Source organism: Sycon ciliatum, chromosome 1, assembly GCF_964019385.1.
Source record: "Sycon ciliatum chromosome 1, ocSycCili1.1, whole genome shotgun sequence".
Lineage (NCBI taxonomy): Eukaryota > Metazoa > Porifera > Calcarea > Leucosolenida > Sycettidae > Sycon > Sycon ciliatum.
In genome coordinates, this window is record NC_088643.1 from 95,418,135 (window position 1) to 95,435,783 (window position 17,649).

Sequence of the window (17,649 nt, forward strand, 5' to 3'; positions counted from 1 at the left end):
GAGCAGCGGAGTAATAATAAAAGCACTCCCTGGCAGAAACTCATTGTGCATATGCAACTCGCCAGCATACAGCATAATCATGGCAGCATAATCATGGCAGCATAATCATGGCAGGTTTTCGGATTGCGCGCACGCTATCCTTAGTTGTATGTAGTACAAAACGTACCTGAAACACGTGATGTGAGTTTTCGCCGTTGGAGACCCCATATGCAGAATTGCACACTCTTGGGAGCTTTATACATGTATACAGTCATGTATGTGCATGACTGTCAGCCAGTACTAGGTCAGACACAGCCTGGTATGTCTGCAGCAGCTGCCACTGAGGTATCCATATCAGCCTGAGAATACCCTCTCTCCTTTTGGAACTGTGTGATACTGTGTTACCTTCTAAACCCAGCACCCCACGTGACACCCCCCCCCCCCCCCCCACATATACAGTACAGTGGTATTGCCTACTGAACGCTAATCTACCTGTATGTACCATTCTAGATTTAATAGGCGACTTATATTATAAGGCCTTGTTTACATGTACATGTATATACAAGAACGATTGAAAAATGTTTACAATCATTGGCGTGTAAATAATAATTACTAGTATTCGGATAATTCCTAGTGTGCAATACAAGGCATGGTAACGATTGAAAACCCGTTTTTTGTCCGCTCGATTGCTTGCACAATATGCGATAAGAGCTACTCTGAGACAGATCACCGAAGCTGACCAAGCTCCAACCAGTCCGGGTCACGTAGATCTACTTACCATATCCTGTCCCTGCGATCGCTGATCCACCACAGCAGCACCAGCATGACCAAGATTATAGCTGTCAGTCTGTGTGGTAAGTGGTCCAATCGGACCTGCCTGGGCATGCTTGTCAATGCCAGTAGTACTGCCAGCATTGTGTCCCTGACCTACCACCACGTGGACTCTCAACAAAATAGCTGCTTGTAATTGTACAAGTAGCGCTATTCTAAGTGTCCTACTTCGCTTGAACAGGAACCACTTTGTTACGGTCATTGCAGCAGTCATTGTGAATTTCCCGGGAAGACAGCTAGCTGCAGGAGATAAACTGCTCTCACTACAATTCCAAGTCAGAGAAAGATAGAAGTTGAAATTCTGGCGGAAACTGACTGGATTCAGCTCACATTGTTGTATTCAATGGCACAACCGCCAATCGTCGGATCCTCTGGGGCCGCACCAGGCTAAAATGGTAACAATATCCGACTCGCCCTGCTACATACAGTGACTGTGGTAGTCTACTGAACACTATCAGCCGCCACACTTCCTCATTTCCTACACTTCCTCCTCATCGCATGTCTTCCGTTTCTAAACCCTTTCCTGTCCTTACTCTTCCTTTTGACCGCATCTCCTGGACCGATGGTGCATGGCCATTGCCGTGGACAAGCCCAGAATATACAGCAATAGCCTTTGCAGGAGCACACAGTGCAGCCTGAGTGAAAGCTCCCAGTAATTATGTACAGTGAAGTGTTGTGCTGTGCTAACCATGTTACAACATTGCTGCTGTCTTCGTTACTGGTCGAGAGTATGGTTTCGCTACAATTCCTCACTATGTACATATCATACGTATCATGGCTAGCAAGTAGCATGGCTGTGCCGACACTCTGTAAACCTTTCGGCCCATGCAAAACATAATGGTCATATCGTGTAGGCAATAGGGCCCATGCTGTCACCGTGTGATGTGATCATGGCGATACACTGTACCAGTAATATGGCAGCCTAACTCGCTTATCCCTAGGCCCTGTCTCTACGTCAGATCAGTGGGTCATTGATCAGTACAGCATTCTACAGACAGACTCAATGCAAGCACGCACCACCACCAGGCCAGGGTCACTCAGCTCAGTGTGTGTTTTAACGTAACGTAATGTCGTTAGCTTGTCCACGGCGCGGTATCGACGACAAACTGCAGTACGTTGAACTCGGATGTTGAGCCAATATGGATAAAATGAACTTGTACCTATCATATCTACATCATAATGGACTGGGAGTTCAGTAGGATGTTGGCGTTTCGATTTGTCACAATTCGTCTTCGCTCAGCCTCCCTTCTACATGGATGTTTATTACACAAACTTGGGCCTCCCAAGTTGGGTGGTCTGTTGCTTTCGTCCTCGAGTTGAAGTAAGACGGTACGGTTAGACCCGCGGCATGTCCAATTGTCTTAGTACTAGTCTCGTCATCATCCAGTAACGTTCGGTATTCTTTGTTGCCGCGGGGCACAGTAGCTCGTGCTCATCTTCTTTGCGCTTTCCCTCCCCTCTTCGGACCTTTCCTAACCTGAGCCTTCCTAGTTGGAAGGTTGTTGGTTTGCGCCTCGTGGATGTGTTGGAGCTAGGTGCCAGGCAGGTCGTTGAATGTCGCAGTACTCCCTGTCATTTTTGTGCCCCATTGTCGCACTTGCTGACTGTACACCATCTACATGAGTCGATGACATACTAATACCGTGATGTACTTACTTTGGTGGACAGTGGGTCATAACTCGTAATACTAATTTTGGTCCGGCCTTCATTTATCCACAACCAGTACTGGCTGTCTGGTACAAATCAGACGGTCATGGGTGGACTGGTGAGTCGAGTTCACGTCTTGCACTGCTGCACCGCCATTTCAGGGTTCTGGACGCTAAAGACCACCTTGAGCTGAGTATGTATCAAAGCGGAGGCCTCATGTTTTCACCGCCACTGAATCAGTGAATGGCCACGGACGCATTTCTTGACTACCGGTCTTGCAAAGTTCACGCACAAGCTAACATCAGACCATCTGAAGTAAATCTGAAAAGTAACAATGTTCATAGAGCCTAGACACAGCAACCATGTGGAAGGGATCAGAGGTGTGATACTATTATGTAACTGGTACCATGGTTACAGGTATATTGTTCTCTGATGATGGCCTCGTGCGTGAACCTCGGAGTTACATGTACAACGTGACCCTATCTTCATCCTCTTCGTGTTAACTTGTGTACTAGCAGGGAGGAGCCAACCTTCGAAACGTACATGGCTACGTACAAGTACATGTCGATGTCTACCCCATGGGTCACCTGACTGTGCCAATCATGCTCCCGTGGCCTGACACTGACTGTACACGTACCAGGAAGCTCTGTTTAACGTTACTAGTTACTTAGAGGAAGACATACCCATGCAATGGTACCATCACATCATGTGTAGGGCTCCCTAGCCTGTCCCTGATCTATGAAGAGTCGAAGACTCTCAAGTAAATTCACAACCCCATACTGCTGTAGCTAGTGTGAGTGTAGGGCTGAAACACTGTTGGTTATGGCTGGTTATGACCAGGACTCTTGATGACAATAACAGTTACAGGTATACCATTCCTACCCGTACTACCCTGGTCGAACCTGTGCAACAATCACACACCTTGAGCATGAGCTCAGTTTGAGGCTTGTCAGCATGATCACAATGGACTGCATACTCGTAATTCTTCGACACAACCAATAGCTAGCGGTTCCCATAAGCCTTGTGCTCAGCTACACTGCAGTTTTAGTTCAGATGTGAGTCCGTGTGTCGGCTACTTGCACTCCAAACATTGATTGCATGTTTGCGACAAAGACAATCGCCAAGTCATCAACACATTTTGGCTACTTCGTGGCGGGTCAGGACTTCAAGTTGATAAAGTAGTTCAGACAGTAGAACCCTCAAGACATCTTCAATTCTTGCGTTGGCTGTTATCATGGTTATGTACTAAACATGTTCTGTATGTGATGATGCCGGGAGAGCTTCCCTGCCCACAGATGTTTAGCCACGCAGCTGGTACAATATTGCGGGAGAAACTCGCGCGGCAAGATACAAGCAAAGAGCAATGCACCTGCCTCCCTATTGGACCCTAGTGGCATTGGTGCAAAGCTGGCCACGGGGCAGGTGGAGTAAGCAAATTGAGTGACACGTTGACCACTTCTGCAACACCCTCCAGCGAGTGTAGAACAATAATCACCAGGAGATTGAGTAACAATCAATAATCATTTTAGAATTGTCTGGTTTACCATTGTACTAATACCCGTAAGCTATGACTAGTCGACTGGAAGGTGATGGTGATGATACCGGCAACAGTGGACAGCATGCTAGCAGCAGTGGGTTATGTAAAGTAGATAATGGTATAATTGGTATTACTACAAATGTGGGCTCAGAGCTCCACTGATGAGACCTAGGCATGTTGAAACAGCTACAGTACAGATATCTGTATTCTGGTGATTGAGGAATGGAGTAATACTGAGTAGACGGATTACCGTATTGTACTAATGCCAGTAATGCTGATCACAGACAGCGGGCTAGTAGGGTAGCGCAGTGGTATGTAAGATTGAGAAACAAGATTAAAATCCACAGCCGTGAATTGAAAGGGTTCTTCTCCGTGAGAACAAAAGCCACTGCGCCTCCTGGCATGAAACATGCCACCAGAAGAGTGTCCTTTGAACCGCCCGGTTATCAGTTTAGCCAGCGGCATGCGCGGCCACCAGGCCGGCCATGTACTATTTTGCCAATGCTAATGTGGGCACGTGCTAGCAGGATGTAGGAGTAATGTAGTGCCACTAGTGGGCCTACAAACCACTAACCACCCCACCACTCACAACTAACTGTAATACTTCGTCATGCACGAATATGTGCAGTATGTATAGTATGCAAAGTATTGTGCTGTACATGTATATGCGATGCATTGATTGAATTATTATTCCCTCCAACAGAGCGTTCACGCCGACTCAACATCTTCATCATGACATCAACTAGTACATGTACTAGTAGTACAATGTAGTAGGAATTCGTACCTACAATAGGCTACATGTACGTTGTAAGTCTTCGCAAAATTAATACACTGCAATACTAAACACTCCACAGCATTGATAGGCATGCTCATACATACTACAGTGGTCCCTCTATAATCCGGCACCATTTGTGCCACGAAAATCTGCTGGATTAGGGAGGGTGCTGGATTAACAAATCTGATCTACTGCTGCAATGTGCATGAAGAGGACATTTGGCTACTGAAAATTGTGCCGGTTTATCGAGGGTGCTGGATTATAAAGTGCCGGATTAGAGAGGGACGACTGTAACATAGTTTGTGATGAAGGTTGGTTGGTAGAGTCTACATGATGTACTATTGTACTGGCGTGGGCACATGGGCAGGGCGTGGGCACATGGGCAGGGCGTGGGCACATGGGCAGGGCGTGGGCACATGGGCAGGGGAGAACGTGGGCACATGGGCAGGGCGTGGGCACATGGGCAGGGGAGAACGTGGGCAGGGGAGAATTCAACTGTGCACTTACTACTTGTATACATGTACATGTACCGGTAAATACTTCAAGTACATGTACCATGTGTACCGGTGCATAAGATATTGAGTCACGGCTTGCTTTCCTTTCCTCTTGCCTGTATTTCACCTGAAGAGAAAGCATGAAAGTGTACTTGTCTCAGTGAAGATCATGATTGTTGTCGAGGAGCCTGGAGTTTGTGCTGAGTGAGATTGAGTGCACTTACATACGTGTACATGTACGCATCTTTGTATGCTGAATATTATCCATGACTATATGCATGTGGCAAGATCCTTCTAACAATTACCAGGATGCGTCCACTTATCTCGTATCCCTCTCCAACATCACCCTCAGCCCTAGGCTATAGGCTATGGCCCCAGTGGCAGTGACAGAGCTAAGCAGAGTGCTTACTCACCATGCAGAGACCCACAGCACTGAAGACACTGAAGACAGTGAAGAGAGCAAGCACAGATCTACATTGTACATGTACATTGTAGCTGCTCATGCTGCATTGCTTTGCATGACTAAGCCACTTCTCCACAACCACACTCCACAGTGCAAATAGAACAGGAGCTACATGTACATGTACATGTAGGTATCCTGTAGTATGCCTGCAGTGAGTATGTAGATCACAGCACGAGGACGGTACAATAGCTCCATATACACATACATGTACACCAGCACGTATGAAGGGTATCAAGGCCAAGGGTAGAAACGGCACTGGAAATAACATTTGCATAGACTGATTATGATTACTAGTAGCCCATTCAGCTACCCTATTGCTGGTAGTAGATGATGGCATTAGCCACATACAAGTACATGTATTGTCAATGTAGATTCTACGAGCAAGAAGAGCACTCCCAGTCACACTGTGAATCACCGGCAGAGACACTACACCATACATGGTACACGGGGAAAGAAAGCACCGGGCTGCTATGCGGTAACAGAACAATACATGTACGGGCACTCGGTAGTCCTTTATTTCCCTCCTCGATCCTGCCCGGATTGGACCGCCTGTAGAGTGCTCTGTGGGCAGGGCAGCCTTCTGAAGCTTCCGAGTCCGGACACGCCTGCTAATCACCACGTCACGGTTTTGTCTGTTCACGTGATGCCCGAGAACAAAGACACGCGAATATACCGTGTGCACGAGCAGGCCGTCAAGCTCTACATAATTGTAGCTAGACGTAGACGCCATGTTACCCGCTAGCCGCTGTGTATAGTGGAGTCGGCTGCAGACACTAGTCACCACATATGAAGTGTGTAGTTGCGGACCTTCGGCGTTGGTCGGGTCGGAGACGCTCGACATCGAAAACTTGTATCCACCACGCGGACAGTTGAGTTAGTGTGCGTGAGATGGTGTCGAATAAAGTCTGGAAAAGTGGACTAAGTGACAGCTAGTGGCTCTGAATGGGTCGTGCCTGCTGCCTGCTAGAAGTTAGTGTCCTAGAAGACACAAACGAAACAGTTCATTGCCCTCAAATCCAGTTCCTCTTTGCCTAGCGAGCAGCAGAGTTTATCGCTGGTTTGTCTTGGTACGCTACACAGGACAAGGCAGAAGCACTGCGCTGATCGTGGTCTGGCCACCTTGGTCTTCAGTTTCAGGTACGTAACGTGCTACATCACTATGTACGGAGTCCGCTTCTGCATGTACGTTCTTTGTCGGTTTGTTACTTCTCATTGGCATCATTGTGCTCCTGTTGCCTGGGTAGCCTGTGTAAGGGTAGTGACTTATACTTATACATTTTAGTTTACAAACGAAGAAAGGAAGACGCCGTGTACGTGTATCGGTGATGCGATTACCCATTACATGTATGGCAGGTGTGCATTGCCGGCATTGGGACATGAGTTTCCGGTTTTGTTACATAGCCATGGCACTGCGACAGTGCAGCCACTGCCAGCAATACAACAATGCAAGTATCAACTTCACGTACTACCAATTTTTAAACGGTCCCTGCATTTACAAGCATTCGCAGTCATGCCAATGTGGACCTGAAACAACCTTAGTAGATAGGAGAGATTTGTGAGCGCGATCCTCAGTCCGTATTTCTAACAATAACAGAGGAGACTTGCCGAGTGGCACTTTCGTTGCAAACTCTTTTGTGTGGTGCAAAGACAGTAAAAGAGATTCCCGGAAACTCTGAAACTCTGAGATGTATGCAGCTAACAACTCGTTCTAACTTCTTTGCTAGAAATCTCCAGTGTATTGACTCCGTGAGCCTGGCTAGAAGTATCACTCTTGAGCTCATGCCGGGCTTCACGGTGGAGACTTTTTGTGGAGATCGCAAACGTTAACAGTGGATGGCTAATGAACAGCCTAGCTAAGATAGTAAGAACAACTTTGTGTTCACGCTCTCTCAGCCTTGCATATTCACGGCATGGAGGCATACTGAGTACTGGCTGACTGAATAGGTGTGCAGTAACTGTTGCCGGTAATCATCATGATCATAGTTTCCCGTGAACAGTCTGGGCAGCCTTGCTCTAATCGCTGCACTGACCCGCGGCCACTTCCTGGTACTAGTACTAGTACTGGTACTTGTATTCACCATACATGTCCTACGGTACCTGCATGCGTCACTAAATTCAAGTAAATAATAATTGGTTATGCAAATGCCTGCCCCTGATGATACAATTTTAATCAAATGCTGACTGAAGCCAAACCGGCCATGACCCACAAGTTGAAACGATGTTCATTCCCAGCACTCGTTCTGTCCACTCCGATGATTTGGGCATTTGTGCAGCTTGGTTATTATTATTATTATTATTCACACATATCCGCCGGATAAGTACGCGTGGCCCATGCACCATGGCATGGGGACCCACGAATACAAACCAGCATATGTTCCCTCAGCAATACAAGCAAGCAAGCAAGCAAAGATAAATGAGAGCCCAGGCAGCGAAAACAAAATGAAGAGAGATGAGGACATAGGCAACGAAAACAATTCCAAAGCGTAGCCAGTAGGCCTTTCCGGATTATGTGTTTGCATATTTTTGCATTTTGGGGGTCAAAATGCATTTTGTCCATTTTGACCCACTTTTGCCTAGTTTGGGCCAGGGAGTCGTAAAATACCGGTATTTTACGACTCCCTGCAAGCGATAGGTACTTCACGATCATCATGAATGATCACCATGGTGCCAAATGTCACGCGACTAGCTGTCGCCATTTTGTTACCATGGCAACGGTGGCATTTTTTGTGCTTTTTGGGTAAATTTTTGCATTTTCTTTAGAAAAAAATTTGATTTATAGGGGTTTTTCAAAACACTTTCCATTTCCATTTTAGACCAAGAAAAAACACATAATCCGGAAAAGCCTAGTAGCCAGGGATTGAATGTGTGCATCAAGTGCCACAGCAGCAGCCAAGAGTGTGCAAACACTAAAAAAGAAGATCAGCTTGGTTGGCCTTAGCAAATAATTACATGTACCAGTACACGTCATTGTGTTGACATGACATGTATTGCGCTGGCATTCCGGATCATACCTGCAGGAAATGCACATGTACCGGTAAATGTACATAATTATGCACATACCACTATGGCATGGTTACCACGATTAGCCATGAAGGAGACTGATGTCACGATTGTAGAGTCCTAAATCCACCACTGTAGCGAGTTAGTATTGCATGGTGCTGTGGCCGCAGTGTTAGAGAGTCACCCACTATTGCTACAGACTAATGTACTCGGATGGAGAGCCAAGGATACATACTTGTGTACTGTGGGTACGCAGTAGGGCTAGGCGGATAATGCTCGCCGAAATCCCTCATTCTGCTTTTCGGTCTGCTCAATATTCTGCTCATGAAAGTGCATTTTCTGCTGAAATTTCTGCTGAAATCCAGTTATGTAAAAATACACTTGGCACACATAATTGGGTTCAGGATCTAAAAAGATGAGTCATGTGAAATACTAGACAAGGCATTCTAGTCTTTATGATCAGTTCTCACCAAGTATATTTGGACTGACTGCGTTAGCCAGAGGAAATGGCTGTGCTGAAGGCTGGGGAAATATCACACAAAGAGGTACATGTAAATGGGGCTGCTAAAAGGCAATAACGTATGGACAACAACACAAGACATTCTAGTTTTTATGATCTGTTCTCACCAATGGACGGATTATACTGCCGTAGCTTCCGGGAAACTTCATTGTCAACCCTGGCAGCATGATTTGATTTGAATCTTTTCACACAGCGGGCTTTTTCACCGAAGGTCGAAAATCGCTGGAACTGGGCTCTACGACTCGTAGACTTCTGCCACTGGCCTGCCATTCAAGGCTGCTACCTTCCGCAAAGTAACAGTTCCGGCCACATTTGGTGGATGGATGGACTGCGTGTCGAAGAACGCGGCAAATCTGCTGCAAAAGCAAAACGTCGCACGCCAATTCCGTGGTAACTGTCATTTGACATGGCAGAGAATGCTTTTTCAGCCCCCGTTCTGCCGAAATATGCTCGACCCCCCAAACAGGCGTTTTCTGCCGAAAATTCTGCCGGCATTATCCGCCAAGCCCTAGTACGCAGTGTGCAGTTAGGGCGCGCTCACACTGCGACCAAAACCAGCGTCCATGCGGCCATGCGGCCAAGTTGCATGGCAACGGCATGAACTTGACCAAAACGTCGCGGCCACGTTTCAAATCGTGACCGCGACCTCCGGAGGGGGGTGCCACGACTTGGCGGCAACATGATCGTAGACGTGAAACGTATTTGTGTACAACCTGGCCTGAAGTATGTTCAATTTCTCAAATTCCGGTGTGTTGATTCATGAAAATCGGTGGTTGTCGATGTCACCTCGACATTTGCACATTTTTAAAATTTTGTAGTTGTGGTCCTGCACGCACGCACCGCCAAATATGCATTCTTTGCCCTTTTTGGACGATGTCGATTTTGTTTTTGTTTTTGTAGTTGCTTCGTTGTGATCGGGTCAGTGACCAATTTCTACAGTGTACTCGTTCAATACGATGGCAGCTTGGTCTGGCTTTTCGGTTTCGGAAATTATCTTTCTCTACTTTTCTGCGATGATGGAATGCCGACATTTCAGTTACATGTCATCGGAAAATACAGTTCTCATTTCGGCAACAGACGAAAGAAACCACTACCGGACTTTCCACTGCACTGGCACTTGCTCTGACCACGAGGTCAGGAAAGCGAAAGCGCTTGGATGTCAGCGGCAGTCCCTCAAGAGTCCAAACCAACCTGATTGTATGAATTATTTTCGTCGACTTCAAGAATACGAGCCACGAGGCACTTCCTCCAACATGCAACATGCGAAAAATTACATCCAAAACGGGCCACAACTTTATTAGGAAACGCACGAACTCTTTTGGATACGAACTGCAATTCGTAAAGTTTGTGTGACAAGTTCACGTCTACGCGTGTACGAGGCCTAGTGTGAGCACGACTGCCACGTTTCTGCGTTTTGCTGACGCATGGACGCGTGCTCATGATCGCAGTGTGAGCGCGCCCTAAACCATGTCAGATCAAGGCTACATGATGGAGCAAATTGAATGGTTTCGTGCACTCTTGATCTGATGTACCGTTCAAGACCGAGTCCTATGGCAATTTGTGCGGATACTAGTATTCTAGGTGGCCAACTTGCTTGCATTTTGTATAAGTTGAGTTGCCGGTTGCTAATCGACAAGCAACCCATCCACATTGTACTTGTACAACCCATTATAGACGTTTGCCTGCCCCTAGGCTATTGTGCATATTTAGCTCAGTTTCAGTCTGTTGAGTACGGATAGTCCTCTCTTGCAGCTTGGATGGACGATAAGATAGCAGCCGGCCTATGAGATAGACACGTCTGTGCATGCCTATGAGATAGACACGTCTGTGCATGCCTATGAGATAGACTCGTCTGTGCATGCCTATGAGATAGACACGTGACGTCTGTGACCTGTACGGTACTGCTGAACTGGAAAGTGCTGTGAAAGAAAATGGAAACTGTGCCTTGAATTGCCTTGTCCAGTGAGACCTGGCTAGCTAGCAGGAGATTGAGGCAGCGACCATGTTGATGTTGTGTGTGTGTGTGTGTATGTGTGTGTGTGCGCATGCGCGTGTGTCATGTATCCTACTCACGTACAGTGATCACGTATAGTGACGTCATCTAGGGACTGTGACCACAACTGCAAGGATGGATTCCGAAGCAGAATTCCGCCAGCCCATCATGCAGAGCATGTCTGTAGTTAGCAGTTCCTCTGTGCAGCTTACACCACGACTCATCATTGTGCCACCATTCGAGGACCAAGACAATATTACCAACTACAAGAAGCGGGTAAGCTGCTCTACGAAGACCATGTCTAAGCTGGCCAAGCTTACAAGCAGGGAGTAGTAATATACCGGTATTGTACTACTCCCTGTAACAGAGTTATGATCATGGTTAAAGGGGTAGTCTTTCAAGTGTACCAACACGAGTTTCCTTCTTGGAGCCCCTACTCTTCCCATTGCTGTATTGTCCTGCTACCATGGCTACTGAAGTACTTCTCTCCCCTCTTCTTACCAGTGCTGTATGTAGGTTGTGTCATCAGCAAACAAACAAAAACAGTCCTGTGACTCAGCTGTACTAGCAAGTCCTGTGACTCAGCTGTACTAGCAAGTCCTGTGACTCAGCTGTACTAGCAAGTCCTGTGACTCAGCTGTACTAGCAAGTCCTGTGACTCAGCTGTACTAGCAAGTCCTGTGACTCAGCTGTACTAGCAAGTCCTGTGACTCAGCTGTACTAGCACACACATGTACAACAAGGACATGTGGCACTGTACTACTTGAAACTGTGGCAACAACCGAGACCATCACGACATAGCTATATAGGCTGATGATAACTTCTAGTAGTAGACTCAGTCAGGTCGATTTACATGTTGTGGTACATGTACAATATTCTGTTGCAGCTGACTGAAAGTCACTTGTATGCCTGTTGTCCATTGTAGATCAGCAGTTCCATCTCACACCAAGCTGAGCCTGGTCACGGACCTTCTATTGAAGAGATTGAAGAAGGTGACGAGACTGATGGAAAGCTTCTTGAGGATCCATCGCCCGAGTCTGAAGCCTTCCCCAACCTACGCAAAGTGTATGTAGAACTCTGGGTACTATTCACTTCTCCCGTGTTTGTCCATCCCGGCTTACTCGGATTTAGTAGAGTATCGATGTTTCCTGGTGTTTTTGATAAGGAGCCAGGCGTTCGAATCTCTTGCCACCCTAGCAACAGCAACCTATGTGTATCCATAGGGATAACCTCAGTGACTATACCGTACTCCAGCAGTGCAGTTACTGTAACATATACACTTGAAGTAGTGATAGTAGTGAAAAGAACTTTGACTGATGCATGCGTACTGACTCCTGCTGATCATACCACTGCATACATGACTTTGTCTTCCGTAGGTTCTCCTCACGGGCAGAGCTGGGAAAGTTTCTTACTGAAAACCTCTACTTTCAGCTACTGGTTGTCTTCCTGGTTGCTGTGGATGCAGTGATTGTCATTGTGGTGGACTTACACCTGACAGGTAGGTTACTAGTATGGGTATATCCGATCACGTGACAGGGGTGAATATGGTCGGACATACCACAGTTCCAGTATCCTAGGGACTACATTGTATGTCTGTGATGGACAATTGCAGCTTAGTGGTGACGTACTCATACTTTGAATTAGCTCATAGCATGATGTCGGAAGCCGTCAAAACAACATGCACTTCAGCATTGGATCTTCCATCCACTGCTCCCCTGCCCGGTAGAAGGCCCACTATGTTAGTCTGAATATGCCCCACTCCCTCACCACTGACTATCACCTAGCAAGGATCCCCTCCGGACTGCGCTTAGTGCCCTTCGGCATGGTCACTGCCTGTTTCCCTGTGGTTGTCATGGTCACCGCCTGTTTCCCTGTGGTTGTTATGGTGATTTCATTGGACCTGACCATTCTGCTATCCGCTCTCTGTTTCCAAGTAGGCGGGCAAAACCTTTCAGTGATGTGGTCTTCCCGACCACACTCAAAACACCCCCCCCCCCCCCCTCCCCCCTCTCCTCCACCCACCATTTCAAGGCCGGGTCACCCATCGGGGTATTCTCCCAGAACGTCTCCTCCCTAGCTGCTTTGCTTGCCTCGCCAGGCCTTCAATCAGAGGATTCAGTGCCCAGGAGTAGTACTGTGACGTCATTATGGTATCCATCCTCTCCCATGCATCCTCCTGACATCAACTACTGTGGCCCAGTGTGCACTAGCTGCTGTGTTATGCTGGGTTCAAATCCCGCTGTTGGTACCTTCTTTTGCAACATTAGTGACTAGGCTATGTTTGTCCAGTGACTGATTTATGATTGTACATATCCCAACCTAGACGAGACTTGCTCTCTGTAATTGTGGTTGCTCTGTGGTTGCTCTTTGCCGGTATGCTCTGTGTATGCTGTGTGTGTGCTATTGTATAATGGCTATGGTTCCTAGCTCACGACGAATGCCATTCCAACTCCGATTGTCCTACGGGAGAGAAACATTTGGACGATCATGATCACCTGAAGTACTGCAGTGTCAATGTGAACTATACCAAGTGTGCATACTACCATGGTCACCGTCAGTGTGTAGCAGGTGAGGCGATCATATCACGGAGGCCATGGTGACCATGGTGACCACTGACTAGTCCTGACTATAACACCTAACACGGTGGCTATGCAGACAAAGCTAAAGAAAGGGGAGAAGAGACACACTTTCACCACCTTTGCTTGGCCATGTGCGTGATCTGCTGTGACAATGTAACAGTCAATGTTGCTATGGTTAGTGGTCAACATTGAAGCAGTTGGTGTATACTGTGCTAGTACACATTTCTAGCCCATGAACATTCAGTTGAACTGATAGTAGAAGATGAAAAGTGAGTTGTCATCAGTCACTAGTCTAACACACTCTTCCTTCTACTTGTTTGTAGAATACACGCCTGAAGACAGGACCACCTTGGACACGCTTCACTACGTCGGATTGGCTGTTTTGACACTCTTTATGATGGAGGTAAGTTGTGAACCTTACTAACACCATAGTGGGACGGTATTATTGGTTCTAAGAGATTGCAAGTGTACGCCATTGAAATTTACACCATTGTGTGTTGATGGAACTTCAGTTTATTCCTTGCTGCAGGTCACAGTTAACACACTGTATCTGTACTCGTATTGGTAGATCATCAGTGTGGTCTGCTACTAAGGCTATCACAATAACTAATACCAGGCTGCATGGTCCTGTCCTATGGTTTTCCATGCTGGTACTGATTTCCGTTTTGCTAGGTGCTGTTGCGCATCTTTGCACTTGGAAAGGATTTTTTCAAGAGAAAGCTTGAGGTGAGCAAGGCATAATTATTCTCGGAGGCTGTTATTGCATTGTATCTACATGTGCATGTACATATGTACAGATAATGGTAGATGTATTTCAGGACCGTTGAACTAGTGGCTTGTTACCAGTTTACATGGCACTGAGAGCAAAAGCAGAACTGTGCCGGAGCGTATTGGCGGTCTCCAGTTTTAAGTCAAGCTGATCAATGCATGCTGTTACTGTACTGCTACTCCTACACATGTACTGCCCATGCATACACCAGCATCACACACGTATGCCAATGGGCCCTGCTCATAAGTACGCTTCGTTGTGTCCTGTGTGTATAACTATCACTGTGGGCCGGACTGGGCACGGGGTCATGTGCTACTACAGCTAGTGCTGGTGTCAGTGATGTAACAGGTATGTTATGTATCCATGGTAACTAGCTGACCAGTCTGATCTTGATCTCACTGTGAGTTGGTTGCAGATCTTTGATGGACTGTTGGTGCTTGGCTGCTTCATATTCTACATTGCTTATCGGTAAGCTGTGTTAGTACAACATGACGATGTACTCCACTGACCAGGCCAAAACATATGGCTGGGTAGAATGCCGAAATCCAAGATCCATTGGATTGCTGGGCTAAGCAGTGAAGAGTAGTTTTGCTGTTGACATACACACAAGAAAATGTATGATCGTTTACGACACGTCTCTAATCGTAAGATCACGGTATGGGCATGTACACTATAACACTGCTGCTGTGGTTTCCACCAAGCACATTACCTAGCACATTACCTAGCACATTACCTAGCACATTACCTAGCACATTACCTACCACATTACCTACCACATTACCGGAAAACAAATTCTCTCTTCTTTGTTCTTCTTTGCTTTTAGTATTGTTGTGCACCACCATCATCATCATCACACACCTGTAATCATATAATCTGTCTGTCTGTCTGCCTGTCTGCCTGTTTGGTCTGTCTGTCTATCTGTCTATTTGCCTGTCTGTCTGTCTGTTTGCCCAGTTCGTTCTCTCCTTCGATTATAGAACTATTGTTTAAAAATGTACATTCTCTGCCATGTTTTACTCCATACAGGATTCAAGAGCCGTTCCATGCTGCTGCTGAAGCTGCTGCTCTCATAATCCTGTTGCGTGTCTGGCGTATGAAGCGAATCGTCAACGGTAGGTGGTGCTTCAAAGTGCACGTACATTACATGCTAGCAAGAGTACATAACCCGGGGGGTTATGTACTCTTGATGCTAGCAACAATTACATTGCAGTGAGCACAGTGATTTCACGTGTAATGCAATTTAGAGAAAAGAGTACATGGAAGCTGGAAACTGCTGCAATTAAAAAAAAAGACGCAATGGCCCAGCTGATTCCCCAGTATGTGGCTGCAAACACGTTGGCAGTACATCACGCCGGACCCCATGTGCAGACTTGCATACTCGGGGGGGGGGGGGGGGGGCTAGCAGCTTCATATGCTGTGAATATAGCCGGATGGCCAGCACAATTGGATTGGATGAATTAAAAGATCCGGGATTTTTGCCTCTCAACCTCCTTCTCTGCATGGTCAGGTATTACACGGGACTCTCAGAAACGCAACCTGGGAAAACGCCGTCTGCTGCAACAACAACTCAAGATTTACAAAGAAAGAGATGATATCCTATGTGAAGAGCTGAAGACCCTCAAGGTAAGATTGTTCGTGCTAGAAGGCTGTAGTAGCAGTAGAAGCCCGGCATTTGAGTACCAGTGGTACCAGGGAGTCGTAAAATACCGGTATTTTACGACTCCCTGAGTGGTACTGTACATACTAGAGTACAGTGATGTGGGACAAGTACAGTCCAGACAATGAGTAGAAGGACAAGTACAGTCCAGACAATGAGTAGAAGGACAAGTACAGTCCAGACAATGAGTAGAAGGACAAGTACAGTCCAGACAATGAGTAGAAGGTTCGATGGACTTCTCGTGTGTTCTGGGTGGCTATAAGCTAAGGTCACATCACTTGCCCAACATCACTGTGTCGTACTGTGTGGGCGGCCATATTGGCTTGCTTCGTCGATAGCTCTGCAATACAACAGACCGGGGCCCAGACAGACGGTGTTTGCCAAATGTCTGCCAGCATATTATGTACATACCACTGAACAGCAACACAGTCATGTAGTTCAAAATCCGAAATATGTCCCTTTGTAGGACAGGACCCTGGGGAGCAGACCATCAGCATCAAGATGGTGATCAGGTCTATCTATAATGTGTATGGTCCTTTGCCATGTGTCGTCCACCTGTGTGACTTGCAGGAAGAGGTACGCTGTTTCCGTGCCCTGGCAGAGAAAGCAGAGAAAGCAGAGAACCCGACATCTGCACCAATCGAGTCCCGCATGTAGCAGTCCAACAGCGCAGTACAGAACTACAGTACACTGCAATACGGTACACAGTAGAGTACCAATATGCTGTACTGATATGCTGTACTGATATCCTGTACCGATATGCTGTTGGTACGGCCATGCAAGCAAGGCACAGCAATGGCATTACACTGCATAACGCTCTGGTAGCTAGAAGTGCACATGCTTAGTCACTGTATCGGGTACACTTGCGTCATCTAAACTGCATGTTCAGTTTGTCTTCAACATTCTAAGTCAATAGCCACACGCGTGAAATAGTCTGCCTTGCAACGCCACACAGTCACACACGCACACATACTGATCATGTCTCCCCATAGTCAAACACAGTAGACATACAGTGTCACATAGTGTTATAGCAGAACCACAAACAATACACAAAATAATAAACGCTGCACTATCTCAGACTTCAGCAAGCATCTGTTTTCCTTCCGAGCTATTGTTAGATGTTCACTTCACATCCAAGACCTGGCAATGAACCTGGATCATTTACGCTGACTTAAATGCATGCACGCTATACCTGTTCTATACCAGTTCTCTTCCATAACATTATTCGAACATTTTCAATCACAGTTGAAACACCATGGGTATCTGTGTGCTGCTGTAGTTGAACACACTGGCACCTGTTGGCCGCAGTTAGCGGCACATGGATGAAGAGTCCACACTGCATTGTGATAACACTGGCAAGAAGAATAATCAAAACTATGCATTGTTGATCATTGTTCATGCACAT

General features: G+C 46.7%; 2 protein-coding genes across 2 annotated transcripts in view; one reads left to right on the plus strand and one right to left on the minus strand.

Moving 5' to 3' along the window:
* The window catches only part of LOC135806651 (uncharacterized), a 7,297-nt gene extending 5,872 nt beyond the window's left edge, over positions 1-1,425 (minus strand). The window contains exon 1 of the mRNA XM_065320879.1: positions 758-1,425. Within this exon, the coding sequence (XP_065176951.1) occupies positions 758-1,024 (267 nt within the window). The 5' untranslated portion in view covers positions 1,025-1,425. The remainder of the gene's footprint in view (positions 1-757) is intronic.
* Positions 1,426-6,585: 5,160 nt separating this feature from the next.
* On the plus strand, positions 6,586-17,502 carry LOC135806652 (uncharacterized). Its single transcript, XM_065320880.1, has 11 exons — positions 6,586-6,863; positions 11,326-11,515; positions 12,165-12,304; positions 12,616-12,737; positions 13,667-13,807; positions 14,142-14,221; positions 14,491-14,544; positions 15,003-15,055; positions 15,614-15,699; positions 16,095-16,210; positions 16,815-17,502. The coding sequence occupies exons 2-11, from the start codon at positions 11,375-11,377 to the stop codon at positions 16,899-16,901; spliced, it is 1,020 nt and encodes a 339-aa protein (XP_065176952.1). The 5' UTR covers positions 6,586-6,863; positions 11,326-11,374; the 3' UTR covers positions 16,902-17,502.
* The last annotated feature ends 147 nt before the right edge of the window (positions 17,503-17,649 follow it).

Bases quoted from the DNA above. Each gene is read 5' to 3' on its own strand.
- LOC135806652 (XM_065320880.1), top strand. From the start codon at position 11,375: ATGGATTCCGAAGCAGAATTCCGCCAGCCCATCATGCAGAGCATGTCT. The intron at 11,516-12,164 runs GTAAGCTGCTCT...TGTCCATTGTAG, and splicing joins TTACCAACTACAAGAAGCGG to ATCAGCAGTTCCATCTCACA. The intron at 12,738-13,666 runs GTAGGTTACTAG...TATGGTTCCTAG, and splicing joins GGTGGACTTACACCTGACAG to CTCACGACGAATGCCATTCC.